At 44.1% G+C, this 13863-nt stretch overlaps 1 protein-coding gene across 3 annotated transcripts in view; it reads left to right on the top strand.

The window, feature by feature from the left end:
* The window catches only part of SPECC1 (sperm antigen with calponin homology and coiled-coil domains 1), a 72522-nt gene that overhangs the window by 35887 nt on the left and 22772 nt on the right, over positions 1–13863 (top strand). For 2 of the 3 annotated variants that reach the window (XM_084219079.1, XM_084219080.1), the window contains 4 exons: positions 3940–5498; positions 7314–7521; positions 8158–8231; positions 8575–8753. In XM_084219079.1, coding sequence (XP_084075205.1) covers positions 3940–5498; positions 7314–7521; positions 8158–8231; positions 8575–8753 — 2020 coding nt within the window. Of the gene's footprint in view, positions 1–3939; positions 5499–7313; positions 7522–8157; positions 8232–8574; positions 8754–12221; positions 13419–13863 lie in introns of those variants that run through there. The other variant, XM_084219081.1, reaches the window with a different exon arrangement.

Genomic DNA, 13863 nt, shown 5'->3' with positions numbered 1-13863 from the left:
CCAGTGTTTGAACTGTTAGTATAATTAAGGGTCAAGTAAAATAAATGTAAATTCAAGGCTGGTGCTTTACTGCAGTGATATGTGTTATCTCAGAGCACATGGAATGTAAAGGCAGAGAAATGTATAGAATCTTCATTCCTTAATGTCACACGTCTTCCCCTGTGACTGGTAAAAGGTTTGCCTCCTGCTTCCCCTTACCCTGCTACCATTGTAATTACATTGGATGTTACTTCTGAGCCACAGTCCTGTGTGCCTCACCTTGGAGGATTGGGAAATGTTTTACTCCATTCCACGGTCCATTTTCTCCTGGTTATGGATGTCCCTATGGAAGGTGCTGAGAGCTCAGATCAGAAATAAATAATAACGTGGAAAAACTGAGGAGTAATCCTGATGCTTCAGTGAGAAACATTGTAGCTGTGTTGAAAATGGGATTAAAATGTCAAAAGATTGTCTCAAGGGGTCAACTTTTATCTCATTAAAGTGATACTTTGGCTTTTGACACCAGTGGGAAGTCAGGGAGTGCTCCCTGGCAGCAAGTGGTGCATGGAAAGCTGCACAGCAGGGTATGAACCCTTATCCTAATCCTGATTTAGTGTGACCTTGGGTGAGGTGTTTCATTTCTCTCTGCTTCCCTGTCCTTTAGCTTAAACTAAATTATGTGTTTCAGAGGATTTGAGTTAAATAGTGGTAATTTGAAAGCACTTAGAGAATTATAAGTTCTGTCTATTGTTATGGCTTAATGCCTCACACCTGGAAAAGTACAGCTGAAAATGGAGAAGTTCTTACTGGGCACCCAGGTGAGGAACACAGTGATGAGGTGACCTCCCCTGAGACTCAGGACTGGTTGTTTTTCTCTCCCCTGATCAAAACCAGCAGCACTGGCCAGGCAGTGAAGTTCTGTGTGATTCCAGCCACTGAAAGCAGCAGCATAAATCAGGGCTGTGTTGGATGCAGCAGCCTGGGAGGCACGTGTCTGTCTGGAGTCTCCCACAGCCCATCACCAGACTGGGGGCCACTTAATCAGGTCACCAGGGGGACTTGCACTGCCCTCAGTGCAGCTCCTGCCTGTGGAGCCTCGGGCTGTGGCTTGGCAGTCATTGGCAACCACTACACTGCTCAATTCCAAGGTCATTCAGAGGGGGCTTGCCCATAAAATAGACTTTAAAGTAGTGTTTATACTTGATTTGGTGTTTTGTGATCAACATATGCACTTAGAACTTTTTTTTTGGGGGGGGTGGGGGGACTCCTTGTGACTTTTTAGTATCATGTGGTGCCTGTGGGGGGTGGAATGAGGGAAATATGTAAGTCTTTCTGTGTTGTGAAAAAGCCAAGTTGGTTAATGGTTATTGATGGATAGCAAATGCCTTGTGATTTATGACAGAACAAGTCAGCAGAGCGTGGAGTCTTGCAAAACACAGGAGGCACATTGAGTGAGCTCAGAGCCTGCACAGGTTGGCAAACTGGTGGAGTACAGATAATCCCAGTTAAATATCATTAATTGTTATCCTTATGTATATGTCTTCCATAGCTCAGGATCATGTTGCAGTTGTCATCTGGTGGTGATTAGAAACATGCTGGCATCGCTACAAGTGCAGCATATCTCCTAGGAAAAGGTGGTTTCCTTAGTGCCAAGCAATTTGTACTAATGTGTAATTGCCTCATTATTTATTGCAATATACAGAATACCACCCACTATTTATGGAATACTGCTTAGTCACGTACTGACCAGTTGACAGCCGTGTTATTGAACCGGTTTGGGCATCAAAAAAGTTTCTTGAAGCACTTGCTTTTGTCATAAAAGTTTGTGTGAAAGGTAGAAAACCCCTTCAGATTGAATAAAAGCCCAGGACACACATAAGGCTTTAAATCACCCCTTAGGCTCCATTCAGGAGCATCTCTGATCGTTTGTAATGTGGATTTTACATCTTAGAACTGTAGTGTGGTTGCAGCTTGGGTAAAACTGCTTCTGTATGCTGGGCATTCATCCTACTCCATGGTCAGGATGCATTCAAGTGCTTTCCCACCTGGAGTTCACCTGTGCCTCTCTCTGAGCAGGGAAGGGCTGTGCTGAGCTGGGATTTCTCTGCTGGAAGTCACATCACATCACGGTCCTTTCAATTTTCCTCCTGTCCTTCATCTCCTGGTGTTGGCTGTGTGGGCACCACGAGCTTTGCTCATGTGCTGAGCTCACTCTGAGTAGGTTTTACAGGTGCCAGGTCCTGGTGGTTGGGTTGGGAATGGGATGATGCATGAGCCAGGGCTCTGCCAAGGAGAATTCCCATCTCCTCCTTCGTGGTGCTTTCCACCGGAGATCCTGGAGCTGTGCTGTCCCCTCCAGCTGTAGGTGACTGAACGAAGCTGTGTGGGCCTGGCTGTCCCTGTATCTCTTCCCAAAAACACTGGAGCCTTTGTCTCTGGCCTCACCGTGCCCCTGCCATGACAGAGGCTCTCTGTGCTCTCCTGCCAGCGCTGCGCCGGCTTCAGGGGGCTTTTCTTCAGCTGCTCTTTGTCTGGGGTGTTTATTGTGCTGCTGCAGAGTGTGTGTGTTTGGGGGGAGAGGAGGGGCTCCTGTTTGTGTGGGCTTTATAAACCCAGTGCATTCTTCAAAAGAGATGCTGAGCAAACGGGGTGGTGTTAATGTTAACCCTTCCATGCCCTGCTCTGCTGTGCTGAGGAGAAGGCTGTGTGAGAGCGATGAGGTTGCTGTGTAAGGCAGGAGGCTGCCCCCCTTTGCTCCTACTGCTCTTTGATTTTTTTGTGGATGCCGCACATGTGTGTCAGTACAGAGCCTTCTGAATGTGGGGAGATGGAATTCGTCCTAGGATTTCCCCCCAGAGTCCTTCTGGAAGTTGTTTTTATTGCAAACACTGGCTCACTAGCCCTTTCTGTTTGCATAACTCGCTCTTGCATCCTGTTTATGTGGCTCCATTGGACAAGATCTCCTCATTGTGCCCTATCCCCACACTTCATGGTCCTGTCCTTTAGAGCTTTTCCTTTTGCATAAGGTCCTGAATTTTCAGGAGGATTTTCTTAAGTTCACAGTGTTTTCAGTTACAGTGCCATGTCATACCTGCCCTTTGAACCAGCTTCTTTTCTTCAACTAACTTGTTACAACTTCCATGGTTCAGATGGCTCTTATTGTTTCTTCAGTGCCTGGGGTCCTGTATTTCAAGAGAGCTTTGAAAGATGAAAATCAACAACTCATAAACTTCATTTCCCTTGTAGTCACATAATGCTTTGCATTGTTGGTTGGTGGGGAAAAAACCCAACCAACAACTGAACAGAACAGCATCAACTCTCTAAGCTCCTTTTGCTCTTCTTCCATAAGAGGATGGGAATTTAGAACATGGAAAATCTCTGATCCATCTCTGCAAGAAGCTGCAGCAACACAATTGTCTTAGTGTTGGAAGTGCCAGAAGAGTTTTATATTTCACTGAATCTGTGCTCAGCCTTAATGTTTCAGTCCTTCTTTTGTGATGATCTGCTTAAATAGAGTATAATGCAAATAGTTTTGTGCGTGATAAAAATACATTTTTATTTTTTCTTAAGTTGCTGAATATTTCCTCAGAAATTATTAGGATTAGATCCAGCATTTTACAAAGTAGTGTGAAGAATTTTGCTTTCAAATAATTAATATCCTTGTATCTTTACATCAATACAATTAATAGGGGGTTGTAGCTCATGTATTGCAGCATTTACATATTATATTACCACACTGGGAAAAAGTTTACCAGGCTGTGTTCCTTTGCAGGGGATGGGAAAGGAAGAAATGCAGAATAATACAAGCCTTTGAAACATGAATCCACACAGTCAGTCATGACTAAACCTATTCAAACACTCAGGTGTTTTTTTCCAGGGCTGCTCTAGGCTCCAGCATTGTTGTGAAACTTGTTTTCTTCATGCACTAACTCCAGTTTGCTTCATCCCTTGTTCCTCAAGGAGCAGTTTCGGCTGCGAAGCGCACGGGGATCCCAGCACCCCGGGAATTGTCCTCATCCGTGTCCAGGGAGAGAGCTGTGCTGCGTGCTCAGGCCAACCCCAGGAAAACACAGCCCAGCCCCACCTCTTCTGGTGCACCAACTCCTACCAAACACGTGCGCCCCACCAGCAAGTCCAAGCAAGAGAATGAAACTGGTGACAAGGCTGTTCTGGAATCTCAGGTTAAAGAGCTCCTGGCAGAAGCAAAGACAAAAGATTCGGAAATTACCAAACTTCGTTGTGAGTTGAAGAAATGCAAAGAGAAAGGGTCGCTCAATGCTGAAGGAATGGGGGCTTCCAACCAAAATTTAGAAACAGTATCGCCTGCTGACATAGATCCATTAATAAGGACCCTTCAGGAGAAAAACAGGACTTTCCAAAAAGAGCTTGCTAGCCTGGGAGAAGAAAACCGTGCTTTGAAAGAGAAATTGCTTTACCTGGAGAACTCCCCTCTCTCAGACACAACCACAAGCAGTGGAGGCGACAGCAGCCTCCCAACCCCAACTACCCAAGAGTCGAGTTTTGGAAGCCCATCCAAGAGCGTGTCCAGGGGTGAAGCAGAGGAGCACAGGCAGCACCTGAACGGGGCTGCCCTGCGCAATTCCGGCTCCTCCAGCAGCGATGTCACCAAGGCCTCCCTGTCACCTGATGCATCTGACTTTGAGCACATTGCAGATGTGCCTTCCAGGCCAGCATCTGCCAGCAGCAACCACTTCAAAGGCTCCAAGTGCTCCACTGCAGGAAGTTCTCCAAATAATATCAGCGACCTCTCTGTGGCATCTCTTACAGAGAGAATACAAAAGATGGAGGAGAATCACCACAGCACAGCAGAAGAGCTGCAGGCTACTTTGCAGGAGCTGTCTGATCAGCAGCAAATGGTGCAGGAGCTGACAACAGAAAATGAGAAGCTGGTGGAAGAGAAAGCTCTTCTGGAGACTTCCTTCCGTCAGCACAGAGACAGAGCTGAGCAGCTGAGCCAGGAAAATGAGAAGCTCATGACTCTCCTCCAAGAGCGATCCAAGAATGAAGCTCAAGAGGAGAAGGTCCTTGAACTGGAACAGAAATGTGCAGAAGTTCTTGAAAAAGCACAATTTGAAAGAGAAAAATTGCTCAACATTCAGCAACAGTTAACCAGCAGCCTGCGAAGCTTAGAAAGGGAGCATCAGGATGCCCAGCAGGTGATAAAAAGCCTGAGAGAAGAAAATGAGAAGCTGCTTAAACTTCTAGAAGTGGAACAGCAGAGCAGCAGCACAGTGACAAAAAGTTTGGAGGACTGCAAAATTGCCTTGGAAGGTCTGAAAATTGAGAATGGCTCTCTCAAAACTCAGCTGGAGAATGAGAAACAAAAGGCTGCAGAAATCAATGTGATGGGCTGCATCTCTGACAACTCTGAGGTGCAGGAGATGCTCAAAGTAGCCCATGCAGAAAAGGCCCAGTTAGAAGCCTCTTGCACTGAGCTGAAACAAGAGCTGCTGAAGGCAAACAGTGAACTGAAGCACATTCAGGGGCTGCTGTCTAAGGTAAAGCAGTAACAGCTGTAAAATAAAGTGATTGTTTGTGTCCTTTCACAAATAGGTCTTTACATTGTTATTTAGCCACTGATTGTAAGTTTCCAGGATTTAAATTGTATTATTAGCTCTGAGTAGAAACTGGGATTATATGATATTGTCTCAGTTTCTGCTGCTCTACCCATATTTTCTCAGAAATAACTATTGACATATCTGTATTTATAAATTCCTAACTATTTTGTCCTAATACCTTCTGTAGAATTTACTCTTTCAGTAAATAGAATTGTGTCTATCAGAATCGGAGCAAAGAGCAGATCAATAAAAAAGCTCTTTGATATGGTGTGAACAAATAGTGTAAATCACTTGCTAATCAGATGAAGAGAAGGGCATAAGTAGTTAGCTGTGAATATTAAATTCTGAATAATGAATCACAATTAATTAGCAGTGAAGTATAGATGTCATTGGTCATGAGAACACAAGGACATGAATTAATGCTCAGGGAAGCTGATAGGGGCAGCAACAAGTCACAGCACAGTCAAGCTCCAGATGAGATAATTTTCATAAAACAAATATTTTTACAAAAAAAAAAAAAAGAAATGCTCAGTTTTGGGATAGGTAAAGCAACATTAAAAAATATTTTTAGAACAATTTACCTCATTAGTGATTCATAGCTTAGCTCCAAATGAGGTTAAGCAAGTTAGTGTCCCTGTTTTCTGTGTGATCCTGGCTGTTCAGAGGAGCTGCAGCGTGAGCCATCATTCAGCAAGTGTTAATAAAGCACAAGCAGTGATTATGTCCCAGTGCTGCAGAAGGAGTGAAAGTGTGCAGCCTTTCCTGTATGGAGAAGGGAGCATGAGAAGAATGATAAAATTGGCTGCAGGGGAAGAGAGCATTGCCAAAAAGCACCTCCATGGTTTGAGTGATTTAGAAAATCCAGATGTCCGTTCAGCTAAAATAGGTGACCACAGCAAATGGAGTTAGTGGAGGAAGCTTTCCTCCACTTTTCCCAAGTGCTTTCTGGAGCTGCAGATCATGAAGAATAAATGAAAAACTGCTGAGTGCTCAGACTCTGTACCAAACTTTTTATTGCTTGGTTTGGAAACCACAGATTTCCCTCTTTTTACTCTTCCCTTCCCTGGACTTAAGCTGTTTTGAATCACTGGCTGTTTGTGACACCCAAACAAGACCACAGGCTTCTGTAAGGCTGCCCTGCAGTGAGGCTGTGCCAGTGCTGCTCACTGAATTGGCAGCCTGCACCTTTTCCAGAGCTTGTTCCTAGTCAGAGAGCTCCCCCCTAACCTGGAAGGATTGATCAGTGGGCTGAGCCAGCGAAATGAAGTGCAGCAGATTCCCCCTTCAGTAATTCCAGATGTCCCATATTCAGAAATACACTTATCTGCAGTAGCTGGCTCTGCTGTGTGTGTTTTCACAGCCCATTGAAAATGCACATGGTAAAAGCAGCAAATTGTTAATGTGGATGAACTGATCACCAGCCTGGCCCTAAGGCAGTGATATCACTTTCATAATGTTCTACAGAAATAGAAGTGGAGATTTCTGGGAATATAATTCCTCTCCCTTCATTAACTGCAGAGATTGGTTTGGAATTGTGGTCATCATATAGAAAATTTCATTTCCTTTGCAGCATCTTGTATTATCTTTATTGCCAGGAAAGCAAACTGACATTCATCTCTCTTCTCTGCTTCCTGAGACTCTCATTTTCATGGAAAACTGGGTATACACAATGCTTAAATCCACAAGTAAAGTTTCTAATGAGTGAGATCTCCTAAGAAATAAGGACAAACTTGCACCTTTTTTCTTCCCTCCCAGGCTGAGAATGAGTATGGTCAGCTGAAGGAGGTGTGTGACCGACAGGCTGAGCAGCTGAGCAGAACCAGCCAGAAGCTGCAGGAGAAGACATCAGAGAATGAAGCAGATATCAAAAACCTGAAGGAGACCATTTTTGAGTTGGAAGACCAGGTGGAGCAGCATCGTGCTATAAAACTCCACAATAACCAGCTCATCAGTGACCTAGAAAGTAGGTGGAGCTGGAAAAAGGGATTGAAGTGAGCTTATTTGGGGGGCTCAGTTAGGGCTGCAACAGGGAGGAGGAGGAGGAGGTCTGATCTTTACAAATATTCCAGTTTTGAATATTCCCTTCTGTTCATGCACAGAAGTGCTATTTTAACAGAGGGTGCTGTAGATGGGACACTAGAGACAGTCTCCAAGCCTCATTCTTCAGTGAAGGAAGTATTACCTGTAACAGAAATGGGAATTACTGCATTTCTATTAGAGAGTTTTTAGGTCAGAGCACTGGGAAGAGCAGTGAAGTCGAGGTTGCTGAGGATGGGGAGCTGCCACCTGGTGGAACCAGTGGCTGTTCCTCACATCAGTGATCCCTCGGGATCTGTGTGCTGAGCAAGTGAATCCACGTGGGGTTGCTTAAATTTGTCTGGTTTAATACCTGAAAATAATGACATATTTTAGAGATGTTTGAGTACCAGATCTACTGTTAGTTCCATTCCTGATCATTGACAGTGTCTTCATTCAGTTTAGTCTACTTTGGTGGCATTACCAGAAGCAAAACCAAATCAGCTGCTCTGCCTTCCCATTCTCATTTTCACTGTTGCCCTTACGTGTTTAATAATCTTTTCACATTTTTTATCATTCCTAGGTAAAGCAATGAAGCTGGAGGAACAAAAACAAGATACAGAGAGGCAGCTGAAAGCTCTGACTAAGCAGATGAAGGTAAGATTTAAGCTCCAAGACAAGGCTAGGCTGAGTTTTTATTGCAATACTGGCATTGTGTTTTCCTAGAACAAGAGCAGAAATTCTTTCTGCACCTTTAAGTCTTCATTCTCTTCACTTTGGACTCCTTGGCAATATTGGAGTGGAAAGTTGAGCATGAGTTTCTTTGGCAATAACTTCGGTAGTATAAAGAGGCGAGTGTTCTGTTTGACCCAGCACCACCTTAAAATTGGAGAGGAAATCCTGGTTGCTTGTGATCACTGCAATAGAGATCAATAACTAAGTGCTGAGCTGGAGTGGGTGCATTTTTACAGCAGTTTGGGGTTCTCACTGCTCTTTGCAGGAGGACACAGAGGAGTGGAGGCGTTTCCAGGCTGACCTGCAGACTGCAGTGGTTGTAGCCAATGACATTAAGTGTGAAGCTCAGCAGGAGCTCCGTGTGGTGAAGAGAAAGCTGCAGGAGGAGGAGGAGAAGAATGCCAGACTGCAGAAGGAGCTGGATGAAGTGAAGGGCAGCAACAGGTTGGTTGTTTACCATTTACCACGGCCAAGACTTGCTCTGTGTGCCTGCTAACACGCATGCAAACAGTGCTTTGTCAGTAACTATTTGCTGGCTTGGATGTGCATCTCGTCTGTTTGTAACTCTTCTGGCAGATTTTGTTGTCTCTTATTCTAAGATGTTTCTGTTTTTTCTTTTTGGCAGTCTAGTTCTGTCAACTAAGCCATGGAGGTTTTAATCAGCAAACATTAAGTAGTAACAATTGCCAATATCCTCTGATAGCTTTGCTCTCGATATGGTGATGCCTTTATAGCTCTGTGCAGCTGTATTAAACCATCTCTGGAAGGATTGGCTGGGTACAGATACTCCAGAAGAGAACTTCTTAACCTGAGGGAAGTCAATGTAGAAAGACAAAGTAACACAAGCGGTCATCTGTTCATCAGAAATAAGTGTAAATTAATTTTACTCCTCAAGATTTTGACTTTTAATGTCTCTCCTGGTAAATTCTTGGCCATTGGCACAATGGCCACAGGAACAGGGTGAATCCTGTCATTTCTTTCAGGTGAAGTAACAGTCCAGCTCTACGTTGCACTTATTTGCTCACTGTTTTCCATTCAGGAGTTTCCACGGCAGCCATACAGTAGATGGGACTAAAAATATGGGAGAGGTTTATTGTGGAGGTGTAGGGATCAGAATTCCTGGATTGAACAAACAGAAAAACTTTTCAGAAAATAAAGGAATGTTTTTAGGCTCCAGTTTCGTTAGCAGAGTCCCAAGTGGATGCAAAGAAAAGCTGTTACAGACCATGTACTCAGACAAAATGATTACCAGACAGTACTTAAGGTTCTGGGCTCTGTTTCCATTTCTAATTTGTTCTTAATGAAATTTCTCTTGTTGAAAGCAGGTTTCCTATATGAGGGTGGGGAATCATATTCTCATAGCTTCCCCTCTGTATTATTTTGGCTTTTAAGATATATTTGATAGTACTTCAAATGAATAGAAGATGACCTGCTAATTTGCAAACTGGAATATTTATCTTTCATCTATAAGGATGAAAGCTATGATCAGCTCTTTGGTGTAAGAAGCCTGAGCTGCAAATACTCATTTTAAAATTGGAACCCCAGAATCCATACAGCTGTAGTTCCAGGAGGAAGTGTTCAGACATGTATTTAATGAAGTCAGTTTTGGCTGTTGTGTCTCCCTCTGTGTCACACACACATGGATGTGTCTGTCTCTGTGTCATGTTGACTCTGTGTAGCTTGCTTTGAGTATTGCCTTGGTCATGGAGCCAGATGTGCTGTCTGCAGTGGGCAATATTGATTCTCTTTCAAAGGCAGGTAATGAAACCAAATTTTGCATCCGTCAGGATAAGTGATTTGACTCTCAGAGTGTGCAAAATGTCTGAATTGAGTGGTATGGGGAATTGAGTGGTATGGGGAATGAAGCCTCTGGAAGTCCCTGTCTAAACAGACCAGTGATCATCAGCTAAACACTGCAACTTTAAAGCCCTACTGACCTATGAAACAAGTTCCTGAAGCTGCCAAAGCTCCTGCTGAGAGCCAGTTCTACACTTCCAGATATTTTTCCAATCCTGAGATCGCTGTCTCCCCCAGCACCTTGGCTTCTTTCACCCAGGAATTTCTGGGGGTATTCTCATCATCACTTTGTCAGCTTTCACAAATGCCACTGCTCAGAATCAGCAGTGGATTCTGGTGCCTGTGGTGATTTTGATGTGTGCTCAGCACTGGTGGAAGCAGTTTGTAGCATGATACTTAAACAGAGCCTATAAAGTATTCCTCATGTTTGCTAATGCTGAGCAGCTGCACGCTCAGCTGAATGTCTGACAGTCCCTAGTGAAAGTTTCTCGTCTGATTTTTAGGCTCTTATTGGAAAATGTACCTTCCAAAGAGCTTGCTACTCAAAGGTTTTTGGCAAAATCTCAGCCATCTCTTGAGGGTCATTAGACTCCACCTCATAAATTCATCTTGAAGCCAATTTATCTCCTACGACATCCTGCCATTTTAATGTTTGCCTGTGGCTGCCTGAGTTCCTGCCTCCAAGTTTGATTTCACCGTTACGTTCTTCTAATCAGACAAAAAGTCATTTTTGGTTTAGGAACAGCCCAAGAACTTGCAGAAAAAATCCTGATGAGGTCATCAGAGTTCAACTGAATGAAGGTAAGAGCCTCCCAAGGGCATCTTTAACACAGATTAAATGTCTAATTCTATGACTGAGAATGTTGGGGGGGAGGTTGGACAAGCATCAACCAAATGGAAAAAGGGAAAAAGGAGTTAACTTGTCCCAAGTTAGTATTGGTTGAAGCTACAAATTGATAAACCCGTGCTTCAGGCAGTCTTCTATGATATTTTACATCCTAATTGATGTTATTTCTCTGCAGTAAAATGCAGAAGCTGACAGTCCACTGTTGTGTGGCTGTCTCCTCACAGGTAGTGGAAAGGGAAGTTAAATAGTCTCCATCCTTGGAGGTTTTCAAGACCAGACAGGATAAGATCCTGAGTAAAACTTTCAAGGTTTTGCTTTGATTCTTTGGCTTCAAATTGTCGAAATTGTTTTGGCACTAAAGCATTTTGTGCCTCGAACTAAGAACATGTAGGGAAGACAGTTGGGCCAGGAGTAGTACTTAGAGAAATTAAATCTGTAATTAAATGAGCGACTTTGTAGAATAATAAAAAAAATTAACCAGATCTTCAAACGGAAGCCTAAACAGAAGATTGTGATGCATCCCACTAATTTGCTTCTGTTTTTCCTCCTGAAGTCTCCAATGCCACAGCATGGCAGTGTCACATGCTTTTCTCCTGGAAATGAGCTTGTAGTCTGTGTATTAAACCCTGCTGTCAGTCTGTATGTGCTGATGTGCTGCTCATTTGTGCCTGTGTTTGCAGCTGTTCTGTCTCACAGAGGTTTGAGAGTTCACTCTGCTCTCACAGCAAGCAAAGGAGGGTGGCAGAGCAGGGCTCTCAAAGCAGTGTTTGTTTGCTCCTCAGAGTTGTTTGGTGTGGGGGTTTGGGTTTGTTAGGGAGTTCCTGGTGGGTTTTTTTACATTGGATGAGGTTATTCCATCCCCTCTAGTGCAAGAACCCTGAAGCTCTGGCTGAGGTAGAGCAGCTCAGCTGCCTGGATGGGTCTGTGCACCCCTTTTGAATGAATAGTCTGAAATGAGCAGAGGAGAGGAAGGCCAGGAACCATCCCTGTCCTACATTGATTCCCTGGCTGTAAATAATTAATTTCTTCCCATCTGAGTAACACAGATTTATTCTGTGTTTTGTACTGTTGTTGCTCACCACGTCTCAAAGCCAAATTAGTGGAGTACACTAAGGTGCTCCTTTACCTGTCCCAGCCACCCCACTGGTGTTTCCCTGGCTCTCCCTAATTTAGAGATGATGGGATGATGTAAAATAGAGAGCTGTACCTCAGGGTGGGCATGGTGTGGCTTTCCATAACCTCCCCAACTGCTGTGTGTCTCTCCACAGGTGCCTGATCTCTGCCAGCTAACACAGCCCTGAAAGGAGGCACTGCCAGGCCTGTGAGACACTGCAGGACTTGCCTCAACTCCCAGCTGAAAAAGGGAAGTTTCAATACAAGAAAGCACCTCTGGTTATTTTATTACCCTGCAAAATTCAAGTGTATTGCAAAGTGTGAATGCTCAGGTCCACCTCTTCCCCATGGGCAAGAGCCTCTCTCTTTGTTTCAGAAGGCTTCTCTCTTCAGAGGACACCAGGAGGCAGAAGAAGTTCTGAATTACTCTAAAGCCAGCTAAGCCATAAGATGTTATCACAGAGATTTGGGGATCTGAAATAACTGAGAGCTTTTTTTTGTTTTGTTTTTTGGAGAGATGGGGCTGTTTTCCTTGAAACAGGAATTCAAACATGCCATTTTAACCTTAAGCAAAAATTAAACTGAATGTGTATGTCTGATTTGTAAAATTTAATGGCATATACATAAATTCTCCATCTAATATTATATTCTATGATCTATCTCTGTGTGTCTAAATATGTGTAAGAGAACAGATAGTTTATACAGACACACAGACTTGGGGGTAGGTCACTGAAATCCAGCAGCAAGCACGGATTTACTCAGTCATTCTCAGCTGCTCTGCTGGTTTGATTCCCACCCCTGCATTGACGAGGCGCTCACCACTGGGTGGCATGGCCGTCCCGGTGCTGCTGGAAAGGGACAAGCACGGAGCGTGTCCTGCTGTGACCTTCCCGGGGAAAGTTCCCTGTGAGGTTTGTCCTCCTGGAAGAACTGCAGGTGGAGAGAGCAGAAGGAAAAGAAACGAACATATCAAGCCCCTTGTAAACACCCTCTCAGAAAGGAGTTGTTCTCATGCCTTTAACTCAGGTGAAGTATTTGATGATCAGGGAGAACTTGAAGTTCAGCTCTGCAGCTGGAGACACCTGGAGAGAGCTTTCCATGGATGCTGAGGAAAAACTCAGAGATCACCATCTCTACCAGGAGATTCTCACTCTTTGTTCCAGGACTGGAATTCTGTGGTTTGGCTGTGGGATTTCTGTCCTTTTCTTCTGGATGTGAAGACCTAGCAAGGGCCTGGAGTGGGAGCAGGCTGAGCTAGTGGAGAATTCCACAGGATGTCCTGGCTTTGGCATGGCCCCACCTTTGTGCCGTGCTACTGGAGTGTTTGCCTATATGCACACTTGTGTTGCCTTTCTCTGCTGTGCTGGCAGCTGTTGAATGTTGGTTTTTATGTTTAAGAAATATACATTGAAGTGCCAAATAAATGTTTAAGTGTTTGGAATTGTCTGCTGCCTGCCTTTGGCCTCTCTTCTATCCTGTGCAGCAGTAGCTGTGTGTCTCTTCTTCATGTGCCTTGGAGTTCAGGAGGAGTCACAATGACAGGAACTGTGTCAAAGATGAGACTGGGGGGGTCATTATTTCTGAAAATATGGTCCTGTGGTCTTAGGCCTCCTGTAACAGTCATCAGAGCAATTTAGAAATTTTACAAACATGAGAAGGCTGAGTTTGCCAAAAATCTGTACATTAAGCCCTGAAAGACTTGCACCTTTTTGTCAGTCCGTTGTCCACGCGTTTCGAACCTAGAAAACAAGGAGACTCACTCTTGCTGTTAGAGAAAAGCTCTCTGCATCTATTTCT

The sequence above is a fragment of the Fringilla coelebs genome (assembly GCF_963513975.1).
Source record: "Fringilla coelebs genome assembly, chromosome: 20".
NCBI lineage: Eukaryota > Metazoa > Chordata > Aves > Passeriformes > Fringillidae > Fringilla > Fringilla coelebs.
The sequence above is the reverse complement of the archived record's forward strand: the minus strand, read 5'-3'. Positions and strand labels throughout refer to the sequence as shown.